The sequence below is a fragment of the Cebus imitator genome, unplaced genomic scaffold (genome assembly GCF_001604975.1).
Source record: "Cebus imitator isolate Cc_AM_T3 unplaced genomic scaffold, Cebus_imitator-1.0 Scaffold150, whole genome shotgun sequence".
In the NCBI taxonomy this organism is placed as follows: domain Eukaryota; kingdom Metazoa; phylum Chordata; class Mammalia; order Primates; family Cebidae; genus Cebus; species Cebus imitator.
The window spans coordinates 2,820,399-2,839,070 of NW_016107465.1; the positions used below are offsets into that span (position 1 = coordinate 2,820,399).

General features: G+C 39.1%; 1 protein-coding gene across 6 annotated transcripts in view; it reads right to left on the minus strand.

Annotated features, from left to right (window-relative positions):
* PRUNE2 (prune homolog 2 with BCH domain) overlaps nt 1-18,672 on the minus strand; it is a 310,553-nt gene that overhangs the window by 243,524 nt on the left and 48,357 nt on the right. For all 6 annotated transcript variants that reach the window (XM_017543262.2, XM_017543259.2, XM_017543257.2 and 3 more), the window contains exons 2-4: nt 16,574-16,678; nt 12,957-13,159; nt 9,488-9,651 (exon numbers count right to left, since the gene is read on the minus strand). In XM_017543262.2, coding sequence (XP_017398751.1) covers nt 9,488-9,651; nt 12,957-13,159; nt 16,574-16,678 — 472 coding nt within the window. The remainder of the gene's footprint in view (nt 1-9,487; nt 9,652-12,956; nt 13,160-16,573; nt 16,679-18,672) is intronic.

Below are 18,672 nucleotides of genomic sequence, written 5' to 3' on the forward strand. Positions count from 1 at the left end.
AAAAAAAAAAAAAAAAAAGAAAACATTGTCCCTAGGTGGCTGGCAAGATGATTGAATAGGAACAGCTCCGATCTGCAGCTCCCAGCGAGATCAGTGCAGAAGGCAGGTGATTTCTGCATTTCCAACTGAGGTTAGACAGTGGGCTCATCTCATTGGGACTGGTTAGACAGTGGGTACAGTCCAAGGAGGACAAGCAGAAGCAGGGTGGGGCGTTGCATCACCCAGGAAGCACAAGAGGTTGGGGAACTCCCTCCCCTAGCCAAGGGAGGCCATGAGGGACCTTGCCATGAAAAATGGTGCATTCTGGCCCAGATATGCTTTTCCCACAGTCTTCACAACTGGCAGACCAGGAGATTCCCTCAGGTGCCTACACCACCAGGGCCATGGGTTTCAAGCACAAAACTGCCATTTGAGCAGACACTGAGCTAGCTGCTGGAGATTCTTTTCATACACCAGTGGTGCCTGGAATGCAAGTGAGACAGAACCATTCACTACCCTGGAAAGGGGGCTGAAACCATGGAGCCAAGTGGTTTACCTCTGTGGATCCTGCCCCCAGAAAGCCCAGCAAGCTAAGATCCACTGGCTTGAAATTCTTGCTGGCAGGACAGCAGTCTGAAGTCAGCCTGGGAGCTCGAGCTTGAGGGGAGGGGCGTCCACCATTACTGAGGTTTAAGTAGGTGGTTTTCCCCTCACAGTGTAAACAAAGCTGCTGGGAAGTTCGGACTGGGCAGAGCCCACCACAGCTCTACAAAGCCGCTATAGCCAGACTGCCTCTCTAGATTCCTCCTCTCAGGGCAGGGCATCTCTGAAAGAAAGGCAGCAGCTCCAGACAGGAGCTTATAGATAAAACTCTCATCTCCCTGGGACAGAGCACCTGGGGGAAGGGGCAGCTGTAGGAGCAGCTTCAGCAGACTTAAACCTTCCTGCCTGCTGGCTCTGAAGAAAGCAGCAGATCTCCCAGCACAGTGCTCAAGATCTGCTAAGGGACAGACTGCCTCCTCAAGTGAGTCCCTGACTACCGTGCCTCCTGACTGGGAGACACCTCCCAGCAGGGGTCAACGGCACCTCAAACAGGAGTCCTCTACCTAGCATCTGGCAGGTACCCCTCTGGGACGAAGCTTCCAGAGCTAGGAACAGGCAGCAATCTTTGCTGTTCTGCAGCGTCCACTGGTGATACCCAGGCAAACAGGGTCTGGATTGGACTTCCAGCAAACTCCAGCAGACCTGCAGAAAAGGGGCTTGTCTGGTAGAAGGAAAACTAACAAACAAAAGTAATAGCATCTACATGAACAAACAGGACATCCACACAAAACCCCCATCTGAAGGTCACCAACATCAAAGACCAAAGGTAGATAAGTCCATGAAGATGAGGAAAAACTAGTGCAAAAATGCTGAAAATTCCGAAAACCAGAATGCCTCTTCTCCTCCAAAGGTTCACAACGCCTTGCCCGCAAGGGAACAAAACTGGATGGTGAATGAGTTTCACAAATTGCCAGAAGCAGGCTTCAGAATGTGGGTAATAATAAACTCTGAGCTAAAGCAGCATGTTCTAACCCAATGCAAGGAAGTTAAGAATCTTGAAAAAAGGTTAGAGGAATTGCTAACTAAAATAACCAGTTTAGGGAAGAACATAAATGACCTGATGGAGCTTAAAAACACACCATGAAAACTTCATGAAGCATACATAAGTAACAACAGCTGAATTGATCAAGCATAATAAAGGATATCAGAGATTGAAGATCAACTTAATGAAATAAACCGTGAAGACAAGATTAGAGAAAAAAGAACAAAAAGGAACAAACAAAACCTCCAAGAAATATGAGACGTGAAAAGACCAAAGCTACGTTTGACTGGTGTACCAGAAAGCGATGGGGAGAATGGAACTAAGTTGGAAAACACTCTTCAGGATATTATCCAGGAGAACTTCCCAACATAGAAAGACAGGCCAACATTGAAATCCAGGCAATACAGAGAACACTACAAAGATATTCCTTGAGAAGATACATAATCATCAGATTCACCAAAGTTGAAATGAAGAAAAAAATGATAAGGGCAGCCAGAGAGAAAGGTCGGGTTACCCACAAAGGAAAGCCCATGAGACTAACAGTGGATCTCTCTGCAGAAACCCAACAAGCCAGAAAAGAGTGGGGGCCAATATTCAACATTCTTAAAAGAATTATCAGCCCAGAATTTCATATCCAGCCAAACTAAGCTTCATAAGCAAAGGAGAAATAAAATCCTTTGCAGACAAGCAAATGCTGAGAGATTTTGTCACTACCAGGCCTGCCTTACAAGAGCTCTTGAAGGAAGCACTAAATATGGAAAGGAAAAACTGGTACCAGCCGCTACAAAACATACCAAATTGTAAAGACCATTAACACTACGAAGAAACTGCATCAACTAACGGACAAAATAAACAGCTAGCATCATAATGACAGGATCAAATTCACACATAACAATAGTAACGTTAAATGTAAATTGGCTAAATGCCCCAATTAAAAGACACAAACTGGCAAATTGTATAAAAAGTCAAGACCCATCAGTGTGCTGTATTTAGGAGACCCATCTCACGTGCAAAGACACACACGGGCTCAAAATAAAGGGACAAAGAGACGGAGGATGATTTGCCAAGCAAATGGAAAGCAAAAAAAGCAAGGATTGTAATCCTAGTCTCTGATAAAACAGACTTTAAACCAACAAAGATCAAAAAAGACAAAGAAGGGCATTACATAATGGTAACGGGATCAATGCAACAAGAAGATCTAACTATCCTAAATATATATGCACCCAATACAGGAGTATCCAGATTCATAAAGCAAGCTCTTACAGACCTACAAAGAAACTTAGACTCCCACACAATAGTAGTGGGAGACTTTACACCCTACTGTCAATATAAGACAGATAATGAGACAGAAAATTAACAAGAATATTCAGGTCTTGAACTCAGCTCTGGACTAAGCAGACCTAATAGACATCTACAGAACTCCCCACCCCAAATCAACAGAATACACATTCTTCTCAGCATCACATAGCACTTATTCTAAAATTGACCACATAATTGGAAATAAAACACTCCTTAGCAAATGCAAAAGGATGGAAATCATAACAAACAGTCTCTCAGACCACAGTGCAATCAAATTAGAACTCAGGATTAAGAAACTCACTCAAAACCACACAACTATATGGAAACTGAACAACCTGATACTGAATAACTACTGGTAAATAACGAAATTAAGGCAGAAATAAATAAGTTCTTTGAAACCAATGAGAACAAAGACATAACGTAAAAGAATCTCTGGGACACAGCTAAAGCAGCGTTTGGAGGGAGATTTATGGCACTAAATGTTCACAGAAGAAAGCAGGAAAGATCTAAAATCGACATCCTAACATCACAATTAAAAGAACTAGAGGAGCAAGATCAAAGAAATTCAAAAGCTAGCAGAAGACAAGAAATAACTAATATCAGAGCAGAACTCAAGGAGATAGAGACACGAAAAACGCTTCAAAGAAATCAATGAATCCAGGAGCTGGTTTTCTGAACAGATTAACAAAATAGATCAACCACTAGCCGAACTAATAAAGAAGAAAAGAGAGAAGAATCAAATAGACACAATAAAAAATGATAAAGGGGATATCACCACTGTTCCCATAGAAATACAAACTACCACCAGAGAATACTATAAACACCTGTATGCAAATAAACTAGAAAATCTAGAAGAAATGGATAAATTCCTCGACACATACACCCTCCCAAGAGTAAACCAGGAAGAAGTAGAATCCCTGAATAGATCAATAAAAAGTTCTGAGATTGAGGCAGTAATTAATAGCCTACCAACAACAACAAAGAACCACCTATGACCAGATGGATTCACAGCTGAATTCTACCAGAGGTTCAAAAAGGAGGTGATACCATTCCTCTTGAAACTGTTCCAAACAGTAGAAAAAGAGGCACTCCGCCTTAATTCATTCTATGAGGCCAACACCATCCTGATACCAAAACCTGGCAGAGACACAACAACAGAAAAAGAAAATTTCAGTCCAATATTCCTGATGAACATTGACGCGAAAATCCTCAATAAAATACTGGCAAACCAAATCCAGCAGCACATCCAAAAGCTTATCCAACACTGTCAAGTGGGCTTCATCCCCGGGATGCAAGGCTGGTTCAACATACGCAAATCAATAAAAGTAATTCATTACATAAACAGAACCAATGACAAAAAACATATGATTATCTCAATAAACGCAGAAAAGGCCTCTGGTAAAATTCAACACCCCTTCATGCTAAAAACTCTCGATAAACTAGGTATTTTGATTAATATCTCAAAATAATAAGAGCTATTTATGACAAACCCACAGCTAATATCATACTGAAGGAATAAAAACTGGAAGCATTCCCTTTGAAAACTGGCAGGAGACAAGGATGCCCTCTCTCACCACTCCTATTCAACACAGTATCGGAACTTCTAGCCAGGGCAATCAGGCAAGAGAAACAAATAAAGAGTATTCAGACAGAAAGAAAAGAAGTCAAATTGTCTTGTTTTGCCAATCACATGATTGTATATTTAGCAAACCCCAACCTCTCAGCCCACAATCTCCTTAAGCTGATAAGCAACCTCAGCAAAGTCTCAAGATACAAAACCAATGTGCAAAAATCACAAGCATTCCCATATACCAATAGTAAACAAACAGAGAGCCAAATCATGAGTGAACACTCATTCACAATTGCTACAAAGAGAATAAAACACCTAGGATTACAACTTACAAGGATGTGAAGGACCTCTTCAAAGAGAACTACGAACCACTGCTCAAGGAAATGAGAGGACACAAACAGATGGAAAAACATTCCATGCTCATGGATAGGAAGAATCAATATTGTGAAAATGGCCATACTTTCCAAAGTAATTTATAGATTAATGCTATCACCATCAGGCTACTTTACTGAATGAAAAAAAACTACTTCAAATTTCATATGGATCAAAAAAAACCCCATATACCAAGACAATCCTAAGCAAAAAGAACAAAGTTGGAGGCATCACGCTACCTGACTTCAAACTATACTACAAGACCACAGTAATCAAAACAGTATGGTGCTGGTACCAAAACAGATATATAGACCAATGGAACATAACAGAGGCCTCAGGAATAATGTCACACATCTGCAACCATCTGATCTTTGACAAACCCAACAAAAGCAAGCAATGAGGAAAGGATTCCCTATTTAATAAATGGTGTTGGGAAAACTGGCTAGCCACATGTAGAAAACTAAAACTGGAGCCCTTCCTTACACTTTATACAAAAATTAACTCAATATGAATTAAAGACTTTAAACATAAGACCTAAAACCATAATAACTCTAAGAAGAAAACCTAGGCAATATCATTCAGGACATAGGCATAGGCCAAGACTTTATGACTAAAAAACCAAAAGCAATGGCAACAAAAGCCAAAATTGACAAATGGTATCTAATTAAATTAAATAGCTTCTGCACAGCAAAACAAACTGTCATCAGAGTCAACAGGCAACCTAAGGAATGGGAGAAAATTTTTGTAATCTATCCTTCTGACAAAGGACTAATATCCAGAATTTACAAAGAACTTAAACAAATGTACAAGAAAAAAACAACCCCATCAAAAAGTGGGCAAAAGGTATTAATAGACACTTCTCAAAAGAAGACTTTTATGCGGGCAACAAATGTATGAAAAAAAGCTCATCCTCACTGGTCATTAAGAGAAATGCAAATCAAAACCACAATGAGATACTATCTCACACCAGTTAGAATGGTGATCATTAAAAAGTCAGGAAACAACAGATGCTGGAGGGGATGTGGAGAAAGAGGAACGCTCTGCTGGTAGGAGTGTAAATTAGTTCAACCATTGTGGATGACAGTGTGGTGATTTCTCAAGGATCTACAACCAGAAATATCATTTGACCCAGGAATCTCATTATTGGGTATATTCCCAAAAAATTATAAATCATTCTACTATAAAGACATATGCATGTGTATGTTTATTGCAGTACTATTCCCAATAGCAAACGCTTGGAACCAACCCAAATGCCCATCAATGACAGACTAGATAAAGAAAATGTGGCAAATACACATTACGGAATACTATGTAGCCATAAAAAAGGATGAGTTCAATGTCTTTTGCAGGAACATAGATGAAGCTGGAAACCATTATTCTCGGCAAACACAAGAACAAAACACTGTTGTTCTCACTCATAAGTGGGAATTGAACAATGAGAACACATGGACACAGGGAAGGGAACATCACACACCAGGGCCTGTTAGGGGGTGGCTCAGCAAGGGATGGCATTAGGAGAAATGTAGATGACAGGTTGACTGGTGCAGCAAGCCACCATGGCACGTGCATACCTATGTAACAACCTGCACACTCTGCACATGTATCCCAGAACTTGAAGTATAATTTTGAAAAGTTCTAAAAATGTGTGTCAAATTAATGATTATTTACAGCACCTGAAAATCCAAATTAACATGGTAGCTGCTTATAAAGAGAACCCTTTAGAAAGAGAACTGCCCATGTTATGAAAATAAAGAATGCTAAGATTATTTATAGGAACAGGGAAAACAAGTCCTTTTAGGTTTGATGTTACTACATAATGGGAAACTATAAATTCTAAGATTGAATTCAGTAATGACAGCAAAAGTTTACTTGATTCCCTTTTTTTTTTTTTTTTTTTTTTTTTTTATTGTTTTTTTTTTTTTTTTTTTTTTGAGATAGAGTTTTGTTCTTGTCCCCCAGGCTGGAGTACAATGGCGCAGTATCAGCTCACTGCGACCTTCACCTCCCAGGTTCAAGCGATTCTCCTGCCTCAGCCTCCCAAATAGCTGGGATTACAGGTGTCCGTCACCACATCTGGCTCATTTTTGTATTTTTAGTAGTGACAGGTTTTACCATATTGACCAGGCTGGCCTCGAATTCCTGATCTCAAGTAATCCGCCCTCCTCAGCCTCCCAAAGTGCTAGTATTACTGGCATGAGCCACCGTGCCTGACCAACTTGATTGCTTTTTTATATTTACTAACAATTCAGGAGCTTTTAAAAAGTGACCTATTACCCCAAAATACTTTTTACCTCTGAACATTTGAGTTACCTCTTTAAAAGGCAGATTCCTTGGATAACCATCCTTTATTTCCCTGATATGATTTGGATGTGTGTCCCTTCCAAACCTCATATTGAAATGTGATCTCGAATATTGGAGGTGGGGCCTGGTGGGAGGTGTCTGGGTCAGGGGGCCAATCCCTCAGGAATGGCTTGGTGCCCTCCCCACGGTAATGAGTTCACCTGAGACCTGGTTTTTAAAAAGGATCTGGGACTTCCCCACTCTCTCTCTTGCTCCCTCCCTTGCCATGTGGTATGCCAGCTCCTCCTTTGATTCCTGCCCTGTACGGAAGCTTCACGAGGCCCTCACTAGAAGCAGATGCCAGCACTATGCTTTTCCTGCAGCCTACAGAATCACGAGGGAAATAAACCTCTTTATCAATTACCCCATCTCAGATATTCCTTTACATCAATGCAAAGCAGAGTAATACGTTCCCTCTTGCCAAAACTATTTAGTAATGTTCCATCTCCCCTCCACATATGTACACATACACATACACACACATATGCATTGGCTAAAGGTCTCCAGAGCCCTCTTTCCACCATAAGCCCCCTATGTTTACCTCCCAGGGTTTAATGAACCTGGCTCTTTTATGACAGTATTAGTACTGGCAGGCTTCACAGACAGAAGCTCTTCATCCTTTCACATTTCAATTTCCAAAAGACAAGGAAGTGATGTCCACATTCTGCCAGCTTCCCAATGCCACTTCAAGCCTAACCTCAGGAAAAACATTTGATGTTAAGAAAAGCAAAATCCAGCCGGGTGTGGTGGCTCACACCTGTAATTCCAGCACATGGGGAGACTGAAGCTGGTGGATCGCTTGAGCCCAGGAGTTCAAGACTAACCTGGGCAATATGGTGAGACTCCACCTCTTAAAAAAAAAAAAAGCAAAATAATCTAGAAAGAAGCAAAATCCTTTACCATAGTTTTATCTTTTGGTAGCCCTGCAAACCAAAACCAAGACAATTAACAAAAGGGTCTGCATTCCTTCCATTTCCCTATATCTGAATATCATTGTTAGTGTTACCAACAACAACAGTCATATCTTTGTGCCAATGTATTTGTTTCATATTACTTTACTATTTGTAGAAAATTTTGATAATGAGCTGCTTATTGACTACATTTCTTTTCTACTAAATAACACATATATTTTCACAACAATTAACCAAACTTCTTAATTTACAAGATATTTAAACAAAATATTCTCTAGTGCTTGGCTGCACCACACATTCGCACTGTTGAACAACTTCCCTCTTGGCTGAGATTCCCAATTACCTTCATTTTCCTTCTGTTCTGTCATAAAGATAAATGATTGTGCTTACTTAGTTTAGTTGATGGCACAGTTTCCAATACAGCATTTTTACAGATATTCATTGCCAGAAAAATAATTTAAGGCAGGTTTACTAAGATCATCAGTTCTAAACCTTTACAAGAATTAAACACCTCTTGGACCTTTTCCCCTCCAAAGTGTGGTAGAGACAGAGGAATTGGACAGAGTCCTTAAAAGAGCCAAGTCAACATACTTTTGGTCTTCTTTTTAAATTATTTCAATCTGTTCATCACTGTTTTTCACGTTCCTGAGTTAAACACTAAATCTCTGTCTACCATGTTCAAAATGGATTGGTGGTGCAGGGAGGGACATGCTTTATACAAAAACCAGAACAGTGTCTTCCGTGTGTAAATAACGAAGTTTCTGTGGTCATTCTGTGATTCTAAAGTCGACCGACAATTTCTAGCTTGAAAACCACTCTTTGGAAGCAGGGGGCTCCACTGATGGAGAAGAAAGAGAGATTACTAGAATAATTGATGATGGTGTGTTCAGGACCCCAGGGCTTAAAACAGTTCGAGTGAAGATGAAATATGTTACAAGATGGGAGCAAAGGAGGGGACATCTGACTCTAAGAGGCCTGACGCAGTATTACCAAAATGAAGGCTGCGTATTTTGCCATCCAAATGGTATTTTATAAACCAAGCATGGAAGAGTATCAGCAGATATTTCTAACTGGGAACATGGAATTCTGGTCCCTATCATGCTGTCTTGGGGCAAGAATCACCTCTGAAAGCAATTAAAATGGCCAGAGGTGCTATTCCAGCTTCCCAACAGAGGTGCAGCAGGCCCATTTAATAATCTCGTCTAGTGCAACAGCAAAGGCCCCTTGTGCCTATTTTTAAATGCACATTTTTAATATTCAATATAATGCTACTCTTTAACAAACTCTTTACTCCCTGCCTCTCTGATGAAGCTTCCTGTGGTCTTTAAAGAGATTGTTAACCCAAGAATGGATCGCACTCTTTCTACATGAGCAGGCCGGGAGACACTCCATTAAGCCTTCCAGTATTTAATAGGAAGAGCCATCTCTCACCTCTGAGGCGATGAGCCAGTTGCTCGGTGATGAGGTCAGGAGCCTCCTGGAGAATCTCCTTTAGCACGAGGGAAGAGGAAGACTCTCGGAACTCAATGTTGGCATCGCTCTGCTCAACCGGATTAATGACTTTGACGACTGCTGATTCTAAAGTTTTGTCTTCACTGTAAAGCAAATGAAGGGGAGGAAGAGAAAGGGATGTCGCATGTCTTATTACTTTGGGGAATGTTTAACTCTCTGCTCTCACACAAATGGCTTCCTCTCAATAACCAAAAATATGAGGGGACTCACATTACTCAGAAGGTGGGAGCCTTATTCTATGTATTTTCGCATTTCATTTAAACGATTTACTTTCCCCAAATTCTTAAAACATCTTAATACCTTACCAGCTTTATCCTGTGCTGCGCTCTTGGAAAATAACAATAACTAACATTATAGGGCTTTCACTGCAGGCCACATACTATTATAAATACTTTAGATGTATTATCATATTTTATACTAAAAAATGATACTGTAAAATGAGTTCTATAAAATGACACTAAAAACTACACTAGAAAATCCCCATTGTATAAATTTAAAAACTGAGGCACAAAGAGGTTAAGAAATTTGTGTAAGGTCACACATCTAGCTTAGGCTAGCTGGTATTTGCACTCCAATCACCTAGCTCCAAAGCTTGCAAATCCAGTCACCATGGTGTAGAAAAAACACTACTGGGCCTACTTTCCTTCTACCATCATTCTTTATATGTGAGACAGAGCTGGATTTTAGCCAAGGCAGGAAGAAAAGTTTGGATAAATTCAATTTTATTCTTTTTGCCTGTCAAAAACAAATGAGTGGCAATGAAAGAAATGAAGATTTCAATTTATTTAATTCCAGAGCTAGAGTTCACAAACCCAGCCTCAAAATCAGCCTAAATTTTTCCATTTTAACTGGTAACAAAACTAGTCCTCAGATTTTGCTTGACACATACTCATTCCACAATTCACATTTCAATTGCATTGTATTTATCTATGTCTCATTGCATTTGTTGGTTTGAAAAAGTTAGCCCTTAAGTTTAGTCAAGCATATGATTTCCTGAATACCAATCATTGAAGTCAGCCAAATCAACTACCCAGGACTTTTCGCCACATGCCAATGATTAGCATTATTCAAAATAATTTCATTGGTTTTGAATAGCTTCATAAAAGCAGCCACACGTAGTCAAGTTATTTTCAAAACTCCTCGCAAGTAAATAAATTGCATGACTGACATCACAATACATTCATACCTAAATATGCTTCCTAAAAAATTTAAATACAAAATTACTCAGTAAAAAAAGGTTTGATTTCATGTATGCTAAGGTCAATGTCCACCAGTTAAGGTTATCAACAACTAGCAAATTGCCAAACTGGGAAAAATTAACATTTTAAACTACTGAAGTGTTTAACTGGTGATTCTTCATTCAGTAGCAGAAGAAAGCTTATCGAAAGGACATCTTCATGAGGTCCTTGATGACAAAGAATTTGTCTTATTCCTCCTTAGGCACCTATAGATTCTTGCATGAGTCAGCAATGCCTAAGTATTGACTGAAAGAATTAGAAGATCTAATTTCTAATCCCGACTCTTCTACTAACTACATTTGGTTCTTTGTTTTTGTTGTTGTTTGTTTTGTTTTTTGAGACAGGGTCTTGCTCTGTCATTTAGGCTGGAGAGCAGTGGTATGATCAAAGCTCCCTGAAGACTTGAACTCACAGCTCAACCTGAGATGCAACTGCAGCATCAACTTCCCAGGCTCAAGCCATCCTTCCACCTCAGCTTCCTAAAAGCTGGGACAACAGGTGTGTACCACCATGCCCAGCTAATTTTTTTGTATTTTTTTGTAGAGACAGGGTCTCATCATGTTTCTCAGGCTGGTCTCAAACTCCTGGACTCAAGTGAGCCTCCTGCCTTGGCCTCCCAAAGTGCTGGAATTATAGGCATGAGCCACGATATCCAGCCTGCATGTGGTTCTTTAGACAAATCATTTGTGACACTGAGTTTCAAGCTTCTTGTCCATAAAATAAAAAGTTTGAGCTACATGAATATTTAAAAAAATCAATTTTTCTCTTGTAGTATAAAATGCTATGAATAAATCAATAATCAAATGATCTTCATAACCTATCTTTACATATTTTTCCATTTCACTACTGAGATTTCTTTCCCAAGAACGATTCAGTTTTAACTAGTGTTTAATTTCAATTTTCATTACACATGTTCAGCATCAATACATAAGACTATTGTATTGCTATAAGAAAGTGTTTGAAATGGTTTAAAAACTATAATTTTAGGCCAGGTGCTGTGGCTCACGTCTGTAATCCCAGGACTTTGGGAGGCCGAAGTGAACAGATCACTTGAGGTCAGGGGTTCAAGACCAGCCTGGCCAACATGGTAAAATCTTATCTCTACTAAAAATACAAAAATTAGCCAGGCATGGTGGCACACATCTGTAATCTCAGCTACTCGAGGCTGAGGCAAGAGAATCGCTTTAACCCGGAAAGTGGAGGCTGCAGTGAGCCAAAATCACACCACTGCACTCCAGCCTGGGCGACAGAGCAATACTCTGTCTCCAAACAACAAAAACAACAACAACAACAAAACATAATTTGGTCAATTTTACAAGAACTTTCCACTTAAAGATGTCATATCTGAAATACAAAAGTAAAAATGAAGGATTGGCATAACCTGAATTTTGCCGTAAGAGAAGAAAAAGGCATTCCCTTTCCTCTGCATGTCCTCTGCTTTGCTGTTGTTGTTTTTGGGTTTGTTTTGTTTTGAGTCTCGCTCTGCCTCCAGGCTGGAGTGCAGTGGCGCAATCTCTGCTCACTGCAACCTCTGCCTCCTGGGTTTAAGCAATTTTCCTGCCTCAGCCTCCCAAGTATCTGAGACTATAGGCGCCCGCCACCACATGCAGCTAATTTTTTATTTTTAGCACAGATGGGGTTTCACCATGTTGGCCAGGCTGGTGTCGATCTTGACCACATGATTCACCAGCCTTAGCTACCCAAAGTGCCGGGATTACAGGCATGAGCCACAGCACCCAGCCGGGTTTTTCTTTTTTGAGACAGTCTCACTCTGCTGCCCAGGCTGGAGTACAGTGGTGCAATCTCAGCTCACTACAACCTCTGCCTCCTGGGTTCAGGTGATTCTTGTGCCTCGGCCTCCCAAGTAGCTGGGATTACAGGCGCATGCCACCACACTAGCTCATTTTTGTATTTTTAGTAGAGATGAGGTTTCACCATGTTGGTCAGGTTGGTCTCAAACTCCTGGCCTCAAATGATCCGTCCGCCTTGGCCTCCCAAAGTGCTGGGATTATAGGAGTGAGCCACCATGCCCAGCACATTCTTTGCTTTTAATACATCCCCCTAAACCACAAAAGTCCTGAATAAAGTGACACTTTGCCCAGAAGAACCTTCATTGAGAGATTAAACCTTAGAGCCTCAGTAGGTCTTACCTTGCCAGCACGTTACTGCCAACAAGTGTTATTGATAACTTTCCTTCATCATTCAGCTGATGCAGGTTAATTTCATCCCGGAATATGTGGAATGATTCAGAGATATTTAGCTCTTCTAAAATAAACCTTGTCTCGGTGAAGTAGTTGAATTCAGTTCTTGGTATGTTCAGCACTGGTAAACACAGAACCCCTGGTGGACTGACCTACCAAGAAAAAAGGTGACTGAATTACTGAAAACAGCAGGAGGAAAGAATACAATTACATTTTCTCCAGCCTGGGGGTAACTGGTAAGGGAATGGGAGTCTCCTGGCCTCACTAAACCACTTGGCATTCATTACCAAATTTTCCTGAACCCAGTAAGTAAGGCATTATCCTCTGAGTGGCCCCTAACATTTTTTAACCTCTTGTTACCCTACTTGAAACTTCTGATGCTTTAGTTTATGTCTCATTTTAGATCCTGCACCATTTGTATATGTAAATATATATTACATATAATTAAAATGTAAATAAATATATATGTATTTATAAATTTAAATATATGTATATATAAATTATGCAGGGGCTAAAATAGAAATATATGGTATAGATTATATATAATTTATATAAATATTTTATAATTTATATAAATTATAAATTTTATATATTTACATAAATTATAAATACATAATAAACATTTTCTTCTTTAAAAGTAACAAACTCACATGTCTTTATAAAATTTGCAGAAAATTAAAATAATTGAGGCAGGCTGGGTGGGGACTGTGGGGACAGCGGAAGGTATATATGTTGTATCTAAATGGGATGCCTGTCACTCAGCTCCAGCCAGTGGTTCACATGTAAAAATTCAGGCTCAGTGTAGTTAAAACTTTTAATTACCCAAGAGAAGGTTGAAATCCAGATTTGGGGTATTATTTGTGACATTCTGAATTTTTAAAAATTCAGAATGTCTGTCAGTGGAAATTCCTTTATGCGCCAGCTTCAGTCTACAGACTATCAGATGGTGATCTCTATTGATTTCTTCAATAATAAAAAACACCTTTTATTAACAAGTCTTTTATAAAACAATCTGTGGCAACTAGAGAAAACAGGAGATAGGAGAGAGGTAGAGAATTGTAGAGTCAAAATAATAAACTTATTTTTCTACAGGAATGTTAACAAAAGGTGCTTTAAAAATTACTATGAATGGGCCAGGTGCAGTGGCTCATGTCTGTAATCCCAGCACTTTGGGAGGCCAAGGCAGGAGGATCACGAGGTCAAGAGATTGAGACCATCTTGGCCAACATGGTGAAACCCCGTCTCTACTAAACATACAAAAATTAGCTGGGCATTAGCTGGGCGTGGTGGCAGGTGCCTGTAGTCCCAGCTACTCGGGAGGATGAGGCAGAAAAATTGCTTGAACCCGGGAGGCAGACGTTGCAGTGAGCCAAGATTGCGCCACTGCACTCCAGCCTGGCAACAGTGAGACTCCATCTCAAAAAAAAAAAAAATTACTATGAATGTTCAGCAATAATCCTATCACTGAGAGAATGTGGGGTTCAGTGACACGGAATTTGTGCATAAAGTAAATGGCCTTTATTCTCACACCATCACCACTTGTCACACAGTTTTGATATCTTTACCATCTGTCTCCCCTTTCTAGCATTAAGAAGGCACGGCTTTTTGATGGTTTTGTTCACTTATGTCTCCAGTGTATAAAACAGTCTGGCACATAGTAAATATTTAGCACATATTCACTGATTGAGGGAAACGAATCAGCCACTGCTATAGCATACAAGGCATAAAGCCACTCCAACAAAGTGGATTTTCTCCCTCCTGTCATATAATACTGAATCATAATTGTATAATAAGTGTTAACAATTTATGTATAGCAAGTTATTTTTCCTAATTAATGGAGTATTCTATCTAACTCCTGATACTGAAACTTGAGTGGGGAAGAATCAATATGCAAATCAGGCATGTGGCCTGAGCCTCTCCTGGCAAGACCTGTTCTGAAGTTGATGTCACAAGAACTAGGTTCCAGCCCCAGCCTCTATCATGCAACTTTGAGAAAGCCAGTTTCCTTTCTGAGACTCTGAGTTCCCCATCTGTAAAAGGGTTCACCTACCAGAGTGAGAAGGATTTAAATGGGGTCGAACGCATGAAGCAGAAAAACTCTTTGCTTATCCTACATGTTCGTAAGCTAAGAGGAAGTAGTTGGGTTCTTGAAGAAAATGTAAATGGAAACACAGGCCACTAGCAGGGGGCCAAGTAAACTAAGAGAAAGGCAGAGAAATAGAACGAAATTCTCACTATGAGACCTTTCAGTAATTCCACATTCGTCTCCAGGCTTAGCGACAAACCTCTGAAGAAGAGGAGAATCACATCTTTTTATTTGTATCTATCTATCTACCTGTTCTATCTATCACAGTTACTTTTTCTCCCCCTTTTGTTGGATGTCCCGACATTGTAGTAGGTGGTAGTGGAGGCATTATTATTATTAGATCATTTCCTTCCAAGTCCATGCCACTATCAGTCTAAAAATCATTCTGGTTCTGTCAACTCTGTTCTCTAGATAAGTAACATTTTTTTCTAGGAGTCAAAAAACCAGTTAACAAAATTAGTGTTAATATGCATGTCTTAACAGAGGCACATTTATCTTCTCATACCAATTAATCTCCCTTGTAAAGTTCAACAAATTTTAAGATAAATTTGATATAAAGCCCACATGTAGAGATCAGAATATTTTACCCAGTATTTTTATCAGCTTTTGCCCTAGAGCAGTTCTTGCCACCCACAGCTCATTCTGGAAGACTAGGCTTCGTGTGAATTTAAATCACTTTAGACCAGCTCTGCCTACTGTCAGGGGCCAAGGATACAAACAGAACTGCAGTAAAACAAATCAGATTCTGAAACATTAAAAATTGTGTGACGCTGAAAAAAGCACCTAGACATTCATAACATACATTTTTAGGCGTTAATAAAAAGCCCATTATCATGAGCTCATGAATTTTATACATTTGAAATTTTAAAGCAATCTGTTGAAAGGTCTTTTCCACTTCCACAGGTGTGTCATATGCTTCACAGATCAGAAAGATTCTTCCTCAAGGAAGATGCTCACTAACCGAGGATGATCTCACCGTACGAAGTCAGGCTACAAGGCAAAACCAAACAAGGACCTACAGGACATAGATTTGACATGTAATACCTGTCACTGAAAACTCTAGCCAATGTGCTCTGCCGTTCATGTACTGTTCACACAAGTTATTCTGCACCTATTTTTCTGCTCCCAAGGGTAGGACTATCAGCAAGGATGACAAAAGAAAATAAGAAATCTGATTCTCACTTTTATTCATTCTATGAATTTCCATAAAATTAATCACCTATTATGACTATTTAAAAACTTTTATTTGAAAACTTGTTTTATAAGGAGAGTTGGTAAGAAATAGCTAGAAGGATGCCTAACATGTAGTAGGTACCCAAGAAATATTTGTTGATTCATGGATGATAATACTTTAGTCTCTGCAACAGCAAATCAGAACACTAAAAATTAAGTCAATAGGTTCCTTTGTTTCTAGAAAATGTTTCTTCTTAAAACTTACATAATAATTTTAAATATAAGTATTATCCTTTTTTTCCCTTACCTTGTCTAGAAAGTAAGCATACGTGAAGGTAGAAATGAGAGAATCCAAGTCACATGATTTAGGCCCAATAACCACGTGGACCTTCTCCAAGCGTTTGCTTCGATTCTGAAACAAATTCAAATAAAACATCACAATGTAACTGCTGACAGAATGCTATAAACATGAGATTTTTTAATCTTTAAAAAAGTTTGCCTTATCTATATTTATACAAAATGGAAGAAAATCATAAATTTATCATGAAGTTTTACGTGAGAACATAAAAATTGTACAAAGTGTTTAACACTCTGAAATATTCATTCAAAGCCTAGTCAATAGGAAGAGAAAATGTGGTTTTATTAAGATTACCCATAATTTAACTTCCTATTAACTGTATCTCTGAATCATAATTTTTTAGTAAATATTATTTTGTTTTAAGGGGCATAGTATTCTATACCATTTCTTTACATAAGATATCCTCAATTTAAGAAACAAACAAAATGACTTTTTTCATATGTGTCTGGCATGCAACATAAGCAAACAGACACACAGTTTGGTAAGGATTTTTTTCATGTCACATTTGGGTAACAAGATATGTTATCTCTGTATTATATAATTTAGCAAATGAAACTTGTAACACTTTTGTCCCTCAGAAAATAAAAATTAGTTGTTCTTTAAAAGTGTATATTATCTTACAGTCTCCTCTGGAAGAGAAGACTTCCTGTTTCATTTCCTGGTTGGCTAAACAGCTATTTAAAAAGTCCTTTGTGGAAGGCTGACATTCTTTTGAAACTTCCAAAGAACCAACTGCTTCTAATAAATGTCATAGCAAAACTATCCAATACAGATAATTGTCACATAAATAAGAATTTTATGGTATGTCAGAGATGACACATGCACATACTTTTCCCACCTTTCATCATTTGTTTTAACTTCTCACTTTAGAACTACTTAGAAAGCCAGCTTAGTTGTACTACTGTTCCAAAGGCTATATAAAAGGTCAGATGCTCATGTCTGCTTTAATTTTTTAAAAAGTATTTATATGCAGAACAAAGATGAAGTATTATTTAGTAATCTACTACATATTTTAAAAATGAATCTAAAAAATTATCAGTATGTGTATGGAACTGCTCGTATCAGAGTCAAACACAAGAGGTGTGGCCCAACAAATATGACAAACCAAATCTTGGAGGGGCTACGTTAGAGTCTATCAATGAGACACAGTGACAGCAGGATCAATGTTGAAGATGTCTTCTAACATGTAATGTTGCTAAATTAAAATAAATAATTTTTTCAAAATTGAGATAGTGATCCTCAGCAAAACAGCATGGTTTAAAAGTATGATATAAACTCTCTGAAGACAATGATAATCCCCTCCCCTGTCACTACTAAATACAGCTTCCATTTCTTCCTCTCCCAGTTTCCTTCCCCTAAACTCATAAATGTATTGCTGTATCACGCAGCTAAATGTACTTTAAGGGTTCTAGTCTAGGTCCAGTTCTCACTCTCAATGTCGGGCTGCTTCCCCTGTGCAAGACAGTCAAATGCTCTAGAAGCACCTAAAGGGATTTAGGTAAATGGAATTGCAGTCTATTACAACACAAACACATTAGGAAATTATATTACTGCAGAATGCTGTTCATCTGAGAAGCTCAAAGATCTAAGTAGACATTACCTCATTTCTCTTCCCAAATCTTATAAGGCAGACAGTAAGAAGATTAGCAGCACTTTTTATAGGTCAGAGGAGTCTGTGATGGACCAGGGTTGTTTCAAGAATCCACAAACCAGGCCAGTGCAGTGAGTCTCATCTCCTCTGCCCTGTACTAACGCCATAGTGACTACGCGGACCGCAGCATCCACACAAGTGAGCATGGAATTCGGGGAGAAGAGAATGAAATACAGCAAGACTTCAGACATTTGTGGCATCAAAATCACCCCCAAAGCTGACCTATTTCCTTCTTGTCTAGGCTTGATCATTCCCCGGCATAGCTTTGTGTTCAACCCTCAACTGACACAAAAGAAGACATGGGAGTGCAGTAAGATTTGTGTGCCAATTCATTACCAAGCCCAAAACCAACGATACTTAAAAAAGAAAAGGTGCTAAATGAAAATTGCAACCCCAA